This window comes from Zalophus californianus, chromosome 5 (assembly GCF_009762305.2).
Source record: "Zalophus californianus isolate mZalCal1 chromosome 5, mZalCal1.pri.v2, whole genome shotgun sequence".
In the NCBI taxonomy this organism is placed as follows: Eukaryota; Metazoa; Chordata; class Mammalia; order Carnivora; family Otariidae; genus Zalophus; species Zalophus californianus.
The window spans coordinates 46897398-46910293 of NC_045599.1; the positions used below are offsets into that span (position 1 = coordinate 46897398).

General features: G+C 36.4%; 1 protein-coding gene and 1 non-coding gene across 8 annotated transcripts in view; both read left to right on the top strand.

The window, feature by feature from the left end:
• Positions 1-12896, top strand: part of IPO11 (importin 11) — a 194424-nt gene that overhangs the window by 22610 nt on the left and 158918 nt on the right. For all 7 annotated transcript variants that reach the window (XM_027605740.2, XM_027605743.2, XM_027605744.2 and 4 more), the window contains exon 3: positions 755-855. In XM_027605740.2, the coding sequence (XP_027461541.2) occupies positions 755-855 (101 nt within the window). The remainder of the gene's footprint in view (positions 1-754; positions 856-12896) is intronic.
• On the top strand, positions 953-1055 carry LOC113930039. The gene has a single exon (XR_003522417.1). It is a non-coding gene; the product is annotated as a U6 spliceosomal RNA (small nuclear RNA).

The following is a 12896-nucleotide window of genomic DNA, read 5'->3' on the forward strand; positions in this document are numbered from 1 at the left end:
TTTTATGATCTCCCACTGCTCTGCAAAACAAGGACTGCCTGTATTTGGGTTAATGTTCTGCTGCTAAACTTATTTGTAAGCATAATTGTTTTAATAAGGAGGATACTTTGAAATAGTTTATTTCATAGCATGTGCTAAGAATCCAGGGATTTTGACTCCTTAGAATCTTTGAATATAGAGGCGCCTGGGTGGCTCAGTCGTTAAGCGTCTGCCTTTGGCTCAGGTCATGATCCCAGGGTCCTGGGATCGAGCCCCACATCAGGCTCCCTGCTCAGTGGGAAGCCTGCTTCTCCCTCTCCCACTCCCCCTGCTTGTTTCTCCTCTCGCTAACTCTCTCTCTGTCAAATAAATAAAGTCTTTAAAAAAAAGAATCTTTGAATATATGCTTTGACGGGTCTGTTTTTTTTTTTTAATTGAGAAGGTGTTCATTTTAGTGTTTTGTATGTGTATAGATTGTGATACATGATTAGGTTTGTTTCTGAGTTTAATTTTTTATTTGGAAAATTTTCAAACATACCTACAGGTAGACTAGTTTAATGAGTCCCAGATATTTATTACTCAGCTTAAAAAATTAACATACTTCTACCAGGTGTGCTTTCTCATATGCATTGTAGAGCTATAGATATTTAGAATATATGATCTCTGTAGTGATAAAATTTAAGTGAAACATATAAAGTATTATCCGTACTTTAATATTGGTATAGTAATTTAACTTATGACCTGTTCATTTTAATACTATGTTTTTTATTTACAGAATATTTTCACAAACCATACTCTGGATATAAATGTAAGGTGGCTTGCTGTGCTGTATTTTAAGAATGGAATTGATCGTTACTGGAGACGTGTAGCCCCTCAGTAAGTTCCATCACTCTTCCTTTCCCAGTGTAATCCTTTACAGATTCAGAGAAGTATAAGAACGTTCCTATTAATTTTTATTCTTTATGTGGCATTTGTGCTTATTTCAGCACACATACTAAAATTGGAACAGTGCAGGGAAGGTTAGCACGGTCCCTGTGGAGGATGACATTCATGTTCGTGAAGCATGTGATATTTAAAAGAAAAATGTGTTAACTACTGAAGAAGTAAAGTGTTTTGCATAAGTCAGTGTTCATATTATTGCTTTTCTCCATGAGTTTTTTTATTTGGGGTGGAATATTGTGGATTTCTTGTTGTCCTCTGCTTTTGAGGCTATCTAATATTATGGGCACAAAATAAATGCTGAGTGAATGAGTCATGTTGAAAAAAGTCTTTTTTTTTAAGAGAAATATGAGGTCAGTTAGGAATTTGGAAAAAGTCATTGAGAAGGAAATCCCAGGTCCTTTCTGAGCCAGCTGGATATTAATTTCCAAGTCTTCTGTATAATTTCCTTTGTGGGTGGGAATGGGGTAGTAGACATTTGTAATCTCATCAGATTCAGTTGTAATTGCTCCGTAGATGGTTAAGCAAACAGATTTCTCTTAATAGTTATTTACATGTTCTATGATTGATGGAAATGCAATGTAGACATGACTCTGGAATTTGTTTGATAGAATATAGTGAACTTTGCCAAAGAAGTAACATGGTCTTTGTTCTCCAGTAGATGGCACTGTAGCTCTTTATGTTCTTATATTCGTAAGTCCTTTAAAAACCATAAACCTGTCAGAGGACTTCAAGGTGCATATAAAATATGCCCTTGAATAATATCAGAAGCAACTAGAATATTTTAAGGCTGCACTTAGGATACTGTAATGTAAAGCAAACCCTTTGTCTTATTTTAGAATTCATAAGTATTTAGTGATGAGCAATTGTGTGTGACTGAGTTCCTGGAACCATCAGAGCAGTGCATACTTCTCTCCTGCTGTGTCCAGTTACATTTTAGGTGGCTTCCAAAGTGCAGGGAGCAAAGATTAGTTACAGAACTCATTTAAATATAGGACACTTAAAACATCTGCTTGTTTGTGTTCTTGTCTAAGTTTCATCTTATGTAGTTCGTGCCCCTACCACCATTTTCATGGAATGAGGATTAATTTAAGCTTATATATTATTATTATTATATACAGTGCCACTTTAACTGGGTCCTAATTAATTAGATACTCTACTTGTTTCTGCTTGGAGTATAATCTGAATTCATCTAATGATAGTTTGTGCATGAAATTAAAGGTGCAGTGTTAACTTTTCTCTATTAATAGCTTGTTTCTTTAACATGTATATATTTTTTTGCGTATTCACTCTTTATCTTGGTAGCTAATCATTGTATTATATTCTCTTAGTTAAAATTATGAAAACTCTTGAACCTGGCTTCCTGACATAGAAGAAAACTTGAATTTCAAGCTTGAAGCAAAAGATTTTGGTAGAAAACATGATTTTGCGGGTACGGCACAGTTATAAAAGGATTTAAGAGATCCTTTCTCATGGGAAAACACAGACCTTGCCTTAGGCATTCATTCTTTTCACCTGAATGTTAATCTTGTTTGCTCATTTGTTTACTCACTGTTAAGGTTTTAAAGAAACTTTTATGGAACTATAATATATAACATAACTGAAAAAGTGCACAAATCGTGGGTACAGTTAGAATGTTGGTAATGTGGCCACATCCATGTAACTACCCCATGGAACTAGGTGGAGCAAAGCCTCCCGCCTGCCCCTCACAGTCACCTATCCACCCTCTCTCCAGCAGCATTTGAACATCTCTTACCATTTTGATTAGTTTTTACCTGTTTCTGAACGTCATATAAATGGAAGTCTTATAATAGATGTTGTTTTTGTGTCTGACTTTTATTCAGTATTACACTTGTGAGATTTATCCATGTAGTTGCATGAAAAGCTCACTCTTAGCTACGAGTAAGACATTCCATTTTAGGACCATCACGTATCTATTTGTTCTACTGTTGATGGGCATTAAGGTTGTTCCTAGATTTTGGCTATTAAAAATAATGCTTCTTTGAAAACTCTTTTGCATATCATATTGCACATAAGTGCATTTTATTGTCATGTATGGTCGGATGTATATTCAGCTTTAGTAGATAGTATCACTTGGTTTTCAATGTGTCAGTATTAATTTATACTCCCACCAGCTGCATATCAGTGTTGGCATTTGCTCCACATTCTTATAGTGCGCTTGGTCTTATCTGTCATTTAGGTAGCTTTTCCATTTTTCTGATGAGCTGTGAGTACCTTTTTCATATACTTATTAGTCATTTGGATATCCTGTTTTATGAAGGGCCTGCCATTTGTACATAAAAAAAAATGGGTTATCTTATTGATTTGTGGGACTTTGTATGTATTTTGGACTTAGGTCCTTTGTTGAAACTATGTATTGAAAATATTTCCTCCTGCTTTGTCGTGTGCTTGTCAGTTTTTTATGTTTTTAGATGAAGAGAAATTCTTAATTTTAAGGAGGTTCAATTTAGCTTGTTTTATATTTAATTCTTTTGGGGCCCATTTACAAAAATTTTGCTCCTTCCAAGATTATGAAAATAATCTCGGTTTTCTGCTAGAAGCTTTGTTTTATGTTTACATCTATCTGGACGTGATTTCTGTGTAAGGGGCGTATGCGAAGGAGACACAGCCACTGTCACTCTTGCCCTGTCTCATTTCCGTGGTTCCCGTGTTAGGGATCAGGCCTTGCACCTGGAACGGTCTGTGTTTGGATTCTCTGTTTTGTCCTCTGGCCTGTCTTTGCTTCAGTTGTTATGCTTCTGAAGGCTTGATGTACTTCCTATTACTTTTTTGGATTTAATTTGCAGTGTTCTCGGTTTTTGAAGTGGAAGCATAGATAATTGATTTTTACTTCTTAATATATGCGTTTAAAACATTTGGGCTTTTCTTGTAATCCTAGCTTTAATTCAGTTTTGTTACCATTCAGTTAAAAAATACTTTAAAATTCTTCCTGTGATTTCTTTATAGACCCATGGGTTAATTAGAAGTACATTGCTTAATTTCTGGCATGTGAGGCTTTTTAGTTATTTTTTTTGTTACTGATATCATTCTTTGAAATGTACTGTGTTGTTTAGTAATCTCAGCATTTGGTACTTTGGTAAATGTTTTATGTGCCCTTGAGATGAAGGTGTGTTTTGCTGTTGTGGATTGTAATGTTTGATATATGTCAGTTATGTCATATTTATCACTTACGCTGTTCACGTCTTCTATATACTTACTGATTTTGTTGCCACCTTTTTCATCATTTTCTGAGAGAGGTAGGTTAATCTCCAGGTATGATTATGGACTTGGCTGTTTGTTCTTTACATTCTGTTTTTGCTCTCTGTATATTGAGGCTATACTATTCAGGTCATATAAGTTAAGGGTCATTATGTTTTTGTGGAATTGACCTTGTCCTCATTATGAAATGTTCTTCTTTATTTCTAGCAATGTGTTTGGGTTTCCAGTTTAGTTTGTCTGATTTTAATACAGGCACATCCACCATCTTATGGTTGCATGGTATATCTTGTTCTGCTTTTTTCTTTAAGTATTTCTTTGTTTTTCCATTTAAAATGTCCCTTGTATAAACAGCAAGTAGCTGGGTTTTGTTTTTTATCCAATTTGATGAATGTTGTCTCTTAATTTTAGTATTATGTTGATTTACATTTGTTGTAATTAGAGATAAAGTTGGGGTTAAAGCCATCATCCCCCTAGTTGTTTTCCATTTGATTTCCTCCCCCCTTTTCTTTCCCTCCTTTGGATTATTCAGGAAATTTTTTGTTACTCAGTTTTTTCCCCCCAGGGTTATTAAGACATTTTTATTACCCAAGTGATTTTTCTAGAGCTTATAATATGCATCCTTGACTTATTAGAGCCTAGCCTTATATTAGTAGTTTACTTTTTCTAGGTAATATAAGAACCTTATAATACTTTGACTCCATTTATGCCTTCCTGTCTTTTCTTTTTGTTGTGGTTGAATACAACATACTATATTATTTTGCCAGTAGTATTGCTTTTTTTAAAAAAAATTAATTCCAGTATAGTTAAAATATAGTGTTACATTACTTTCAGGTGTATAATACAGTGATTCAGCAATTCTGTACATTACTCAATGCTCATCATGATAAGTGTACTCTTAATCCCCTTCATCTTAATCATATCACCCATTCCCCCAACCTTCTCTCCTCTAGTAACCACCAGTTTGTTCTCTATAGTTAAGACTGTTCCTTGGTTTGTCTCTCTTGTTCTGTTTTGTTTCTTAAATTACACATATGAGTGAAATCATGTGGTATTTGTCTTTCTCAGACTGGCTAATTTGGCTAAGCATTATACTCTCTCGATTCATCCATGTTGTAAACGTCAAGATTTCTTTCTTTTTTATGGCTGAGTAGTATCTGGGGTGTGTGTGTGTGTGTGCGTGCGTGCATGCATGTGCGTTCCACATATTATCCAGTCATCTGTCAGTAGACACTTGGGCTGCCTATATAATTTGGCTCTTATAAATAATGCTGCAGTAAATATAGGGGTGCAAATAACTTTTTGAATTGGTGTCTTTGTAGTCTTTGTGTAAAGAGCCAGTGGCAGAATTATTGCATCATATGGTAATTCTGTGTTTAATTTTTTGTGGAAACACCACTCTGTTTTCTATAGTGTCTGCACCAGTTTGCATTCCCATCAGCAGTGCACGAGGGTTCCTTTTTCTGCACATTCTGGCCGACACTTGTTTCCTGTTTTTGATTTTAACCATTCTGACACGTATGAGAGGTGAAATCTCATTGTGGTTTTGATTTGCATTTTTCTGATGATTAGGGATATTGAGCATCTTTACGTGTGTCTATTGGCCATCTGTGTGTCTTTGGAGAAATGTCTTTTTGTGTCTTCTGCCCATGTTTTGATTGGATTGTTTTTTTTTAATGTGTTGAGTTGTATAAGTTCTTTATAGATTTTGAATACTAACCCTTTATCGGATATATTATTTCCCAATATGTTCTCTCATTCAGAAAGTTGTCTTTTAGTTTTATTGTTTCCTTCGTTCTGCAGGAGCTTTTTGTTTTCTTGTATTCTCAGTAGTTTATTTTTGTTTTTTGTTTACCTTTCCTCAGGAGGAACATCTAGAAAAATTTTGCTATGCCTAGTGTCAGAAATTACCGCCTCTGCTCTATTGTGGGATTTTTATGGTTTCAGGTCTCACATTTAGGTCTTTTAGCCATTTTGAGTTTATTTTTGGGATGGTGTAAGAAAGTGGTCCGGTTTCATTCTTTTGCATGTAGCTGTCCAGTTTTCCCAGCACCATTTGTTGAAGACACTGTCTTTTTCCCATTGCACATTCCTGCCTCCTTTGTCAAAGATCAAGTGACAATATAATTGTGGGTTACTTTCTGGGCTCTCTTTTCTATTCCATGTGTCTATTGATCTGTGTGTCTGTTTTTGTGCCATTACCATACTGGTTTGATTATTACAGTTTTGCAGTGTATCTTGAAACCAGGGATTGTGATACCTCCAGTTTTGTCCTTTTTCACATATTGCTTAGGCTACTTAGAATCTTTCGTGGCTCAGAACAGATTTTAGGATTATTTGTTCTAGGTCTGTGAAAAAATGCAGTTGGTATTTTGATAGGGATTGCATTCAGTCTGTAGATTGCTTTGTTGCTTTGGGTAGTATGGACATTTTGAGAAAATTCTCCCAATCCATGAGCATGGAATATCTTTCCATTTCTTTGTGTCGTCTTCAATTTCTTTCCTAAGTGTTTTATAGTTTTTATAGTACAGGTCTTTAATCTCCTTGGTTAAGTTTATTCCTAGGTATTCAAATTCAAAATTTCTCTTTCTGCTGCTTATTATTAGTTTATAGAAGTACCAGATTTCTGTATATTGATTTTGTATCCTGTGACTTTACTGCATTTTTTTATGAGTTCTAGTAGTTTTTTGGTGGAGTCTTTAGGGTTTTCTATGTATAGTATCATGTCATCTGCACATAGTGAAAGTTTTACTTCCTTACCAATTTGCAGGTCTTTTATTTCTTTTTCTTGTCTGATTGTTATGGCTAGGTCTTCCAGTACTGTGTTGAATAAAATTGGTGAGAGTGGACATCCTTATCTCGTTCCTGATCTTAGGGGAAAAGCTTTCAGATTTTCACCATTGAAGATGATATTAGCTGTGGGTTTTTCATGGAAGGCCTTTATTATGTTGAGGTATGTTCTCCCTGAACCTATTTTGTTGAGGGATTTTATCATGAATGAATGTCGTGCTTTGACATATGCTTCTGCATTTACTGAAAGGATCATATGGTCTTTATCCTTTCTCTTATGTATCATGTTGCTTGATTTTTTTTTTTTAAAGATTTTATTTATTTGACAGAGAGACAGCGAGAGAGGGAACACAAGCAGGGGAAGTGGGAGAGGGAGAAGCAGGCTTCCCGTGGAGCAGGGAGCCCCATGCAGGGCTCGATCCTAGGACCTCGGGATTATGACCTGAGCCGAAGGCAGACACCCAACGACTGAGCCACCCTGGTGCCCCATGTTGCTTGATTTGTAAATACTGAAGCATCCTTGAATCCCAGGAATAGATCCCACTTGATTGTGGCAAATGAATTTTTAATGTATGGTTGGATTTGGTTTGCTAATATTCTGTTGACCAGAGATTTTGGCCTGTAGTTCTCTTTTTTTGTAGTGTCTTTATTTCGTTTTGGTATTAGGGTAATGCTGGTCTCATAGAATGAATTTGGAAGCTTCCCTCCTCCATTTTTTGAAATTGTTTGAAAAGAATGGGTATTAACCTTTCCTGTGTTGATAGAATTCGCCTATGAAGTCATCTGATCCTAGACTTTTGCTTGTAGGGAGTTTTTTTAATTACTGATTCAGTTTCATTCCTGACAATCAGTCTTTAAAAAATTTTGTTATTTCTTCCTGATTCAGCTTTGGGAAGTTATATATTTCTAGGAATTTATACATTTTTTTCTAAGTTGTCCATTTTGTTGGCATTTAATTTTTCATAATATTCTCTTTTAATATTTTATATTTCTGTGGTGTTGGTTATTCTCGTTCACTTCTGATTTTGAGTCCTCTCTCTGTCTCTCTCTTTTTTCTGGCTAGAGGTTTATCAGTTTTGTTGATCTTTTCAAAGAATGCGCTCCTGACTTCATTGATGTGTTCTGTTGTTTTTTTTTAGTTTCTATTTCATTTATTTCTGCTCCAGTCTTTATTATTTCCTCCCTTCTACTCGTTGGGGTTTTTTGTTTGTTTTCTAGCTCTTTTAGATGTAAGGTTAGGTTGCTTATTTGAGACTTTTCTGGCTTCTTGAAGTAGGCCTGTGTGACTATAAACTTTCCTCCTAGAACAGCTTTTGCTGCATCCCAAAGATTTTGGACCATTGTGTTTTCATTTTCTTATCTGTGTATTTTTTTAATTCCTCTTTGATTTCTTGGTTGACCCATTCATTGTTTAGTAGTATGTTATTTAACTTCCCTGTTATTTGTGTTCTTTCTAGATTTCTTCTTGTGATTGATTTCTAGTTCCATAGCATTGTGCTCAGAAAGGATGCCTGGTATGACTTCAGTATTTTTGAATTTGTTGAGCTTGTTTTGTGGCCTTGTAGGTGATCTGTTCTGAAGATCATGTTGCATGTGCACTTGAAAAGAGTATATATTCTGCTGCTTTAGGATGGAATGTTCTGAATATATTTGTTAAGTCTATTTGGTCCAATGTCTCATATAGAGTCACTGTTTCCTTGTTGATTTTCTGTTTGGATGATCTGTCCATTGATGTAATTGGAATGTTAAGTCCCTTACTGTTAATTGTATTACTGTCAGTTACTTCCTTTATGTTAGTTATTAGCTGCTTTAAGTATTTGGGAGCTCCCATGTTGGGGACATAAATATTTACAATTGTTAAATCTTTTTATTTTTTTAATTTTGTTTATTTATTTGAGGGAGAGAGCATGAGAGAGAGAAAGAGCCTGAGAGAGACAGCATGAGCTGGGGGTGGGTGGCAGAGGAAGAGGGAGAGAGAGAAGCAGACTCCCTGCTGAGCAGGGAGCCCAGTGCAGGGCTCGATCCCAGGACCCCTATACGGTGACCTGAGCTGGACGCAGACGTTTAACTGACTGAGCCACCCAAGCGCCCCTTGTTGTATCTTCTTGTTGGATTGTTCACTTTATGATTGTAAAGTGTCCTTTGTCTCTTACTACAGGGTTTGTTTTAGAGTCTTTCTTGTCTGATATAAGTATTGCTACCCCAGCTTTCTTTTGACAACCATTTGCATGATAAATGCTTTTCCATCCCTTTACTTTCAAGTGTGTCTTCGGGTCTGAAATGAGTCTCTGGAAGGCAGCATGTAGATGGGTCTTACTTTTTTATCCATTCTGTCATCCCATGTCTTTTGATTGTGGAATGTGTAGTCCATTTGCATTTAAAGTAATTATTGATAGGTATGTACTTATTGCCATTTTGTTACTTGTTTTATAGTTGTTTTTGTAGTTCTTCTCTATTCCTTTCTTCTTTTGCTTTTTTCTCTCATGGTTTGCTGGCTTTCTTTAGTGATAATACTTGTTTTCTTTCTCTTTATTTTATGCATATCTATTACCATTTTATGATTTGTGGTTACCATTAAATTTATATATGATATCTTTTGCGTATAGCAGTCTATCTTAAGTTGATGGTTGCTTAAGTTTGAACCCATTCTTTTTTTTTTTTTCAAGATTTTATTTATTTATTTGACAGAGAGAGACACAGCGAGAGCAGGAACACAAGCAGGGGGAGTGGGAGAGGGAGAAGCAGGCTTCCCGCTGAGCAGGGAGCCTGATGTGGGACTCGATCCCAGGACCCTGGGATCATGACCTGAGCCGAGGACAGACGCTTAACGACTGAGCCACCCAGGTGCCCTGAACCCATTCCTGATTTACTACTCTGCTCTCTAGGTGTTAGGTATATGGTGTCATGTTACATCCTTTTATTTTGTGAGTCCTTTGACTGATATTTATAGATATACTTAATTTTACTTTTTTCTGTCATACTTTTCTTACTCCTACTTAACGGTCTTTCTTTTTTACTCAGAGTCCCCTTTAACGTTTCTTGTACGGCTGATTTAGTGGTCATGAATTCCTTTGTCTGGGAAACTCTTTATCTGTCCAATTCTGAGTGACAGCCTTACTGGAGTGTTCTTGGTTGCAGTTTTTTTTTTTTCCTTTCAGTATTTTGAATATATCATGCCAATGTCTCTGGCTTGCAGAGTTTCTGCTGGAAAATCCCCTGATTATAGCCTTGTGGGGTTTCCCTTGTACATAACTGTTTTCTTTTTTCTTGCTGATTTTACACATCTCTCATCACTGCTTTTTGCCATTCAATTAGCATTTGTCTTGACGTGGACCTCTTTGGGTTGTTTCTTCTGGGAGCCTGCTGTGCCTCCTGGATCTGGATATCTGTTTCCCTAGATTTGGGAAGTTTTCAGCTATTACCTCTTCAGATACATTTTCTGCCCCCTTTTCTCTCTCTCCTCTTTCTGGGATTCCTATAATGTGAATGTTACTATGCTTGCTGGTGTCAATGAATTCCCTTAGTCATTTTCATTTTACATTTTTTTCCTTCTCTCCTGTTCACCTTGTTTGCTTTTCATTACTCTTCTCCAGGTTGCTGATCCATTCTTCTGCTTCCTCTAGTCTACTGTTTATTCCATCTAGTGAATTTTTACTTTGATTTATTGAGTTCTTCATCTCTGTTTGGTTCTTTTTTATGTTTTCTATCTCCATGTTAAGAGTCTCACTGAAGTCCTCCACTCTTCTAAAGTCCAGTGAGTAGCTGTGATCATTACTTTAAGCTATCAGGCATATTACTTATCTCCATTTTGTTTAGCTCTCTTGCTGTGATTTTGCCCTGTTTTTTCATTTGGGACACATTCCTCTGTTTCCTCATTTTGTCTAACTCTCTGTGTCTCTTTCTGTGTGTTAGGAAAGTCAGCCATCCCTCCTGCTTTTGAAAATAGTGGCCTTTTGAAGAAGAGATCCTGTATTGCCCTTTAGTACAATTTCTCGTTCACCAGAACCTGGAGCCTCAGTGGTGTCTCCGATGTGTGCTGCATACACTTCCTGTTGTGCCTGAGCTGTGTTTGCCTTCAGTCACCTGCAGTGGTTCTATTTGCATGTTGTGGACAGGGTTTGGTATCTTTGTATTTAGTGGGCCAATATGGGGCTGCCTTGGGCTTGAGTTGAGGTAGACCAGGCATTTGTCAGAGACTTGGTAGCACCAAACTTCAGGACGCTCTTCCTGGGTTTCCTCTGAGAAGCTTTTGTTGCTGGGTGGGGCCTACAATCAGAGCAGATGTCTGCCTCCGATCTAGTGCTGCACTACGTTCGTACTGGTGTGTGTGATTATCTTCTCTGCTACTTGGGGGAGGAGTCTCTTTGTTCTAGTTCTGCGAAAAATGTTGTTGGGATTTTGATAAGTGCCTTCAGTGTGTAGATTGCTTTGGGTAGTATAGACATTTTAAGAATATTTATTCTTCCAGTCCATGAGCATGGAATGTCTTTCTATTTCTTTGTGTCATCTTGAGTTTGTTTCATCAGTGTTTTGTAGTTTTCAAAGTACCGGTCTTTCTTCTCTTTGGTTAAGTTTATTCCTAGCTATCTTATTAGTTGGGAAACAGTTGTACATGAGATTGTTTTCTTAATTTCTCTTTCTGCCTCTTCATTCTTGGTGTATAGAAATGCAACAGATTTCTGTACATTGATTTTGTATCCTGCGATGTTACTGAATTCATTTATTGCTTTTAGTAGTTTTTTGGATGAGGCTTTTGGGTTTTCTGTATATATTATGTCATCTGCAAAGAGTGAAAGTTTTACCTCTTCTTTACCAATTTGGAAGTCTTTTATTTTTTTTTCCTGATTGTTCTAGGTAGGACTTCCAGTACTGTGTTGAAAAAAAGTAGTGAGAGAGGACATCCATGTCTTGTTTCTGACCTTAGAGGAAGAGCTGTTAATTTTTCCCCATTAACGATGATGTTAGTTCTGGGTTTTTCATAGATGGCCCTTATTTTGTTGAGATATGTTCTCTCTGAATCTGTTTTGTTGAGGGTTTTTGGCATGAATGGATGTTGTACTTTGTCAACTGGTTTTCCTGCATCTATTGAAATGATGGAAGGGTTCTTACCTTTCTCGTAGTGATGTGATGTATTACACTGATTGATTCGCGCATCTGGAACCACTCTGGCAACCCAGGGATAAATTCTACTTAATAGTGGTGGATGATTTTCTTAATGTATTGTTGAATTTGGTTTGCTAGTATTTTCTTGAAAAATTTTGCATACGTGTTCATCAGGGATATTGGCCTGTAGTTCTCTTTTTTTATAGTGTCTTTATCTGGTTTTGTTATCAAACAAATTCTGGCCTCATAGAATGAATTTGGAAGTTTTCCTTCCTTTTCTATTTTTTAGAATAGTTTAAGAAGAATAGGTGTTAACTCTTCTTTAAATCTTTGGTAGAATTTGCCTATGAAACAAACCACCTGGTCCTGGTCTTTGTTGGGAGTTTTTTTTTATTGCTGACTCAATTTCTTTGCTGGTTATTGGTCTGCTCAAATTTTGTATTTCCTCCTTTTCAGTTTTGGTACTTAATATATTTCTAGGAATTTATCCATTTCTTCTATGTTGTCCAATTTTGGGGCATCTAACTTTTAATATATTCTCTTATGATTGTGTTTCTGTGGGTTGATTGTTATTGCTCTTCTCTCATTTGTGATTTTATTTATTTGAGTCCTTTCTCTCTTGATAAGTCTGGCTAGAGGTTTATCAATTTTATTAATTTTTTTCAAAGAACCAGCTCCTGGTTTCATTGATCTGTTCTTTTGTTTTTTTTTTCTTTTTTTTAAGATTTTATTTATGTGTCAGAGAGAGTGAGTGCGCACAAGCTGGGGGAGCGGCAGGCAGAGCAGGCAGAGCAGGCAGAGCAGGCAGAGGGAAAAGCAGGCTCCCTGCTTAGCAGGGAGGCTGATGCAGGACTCAATCCCAGGACCCT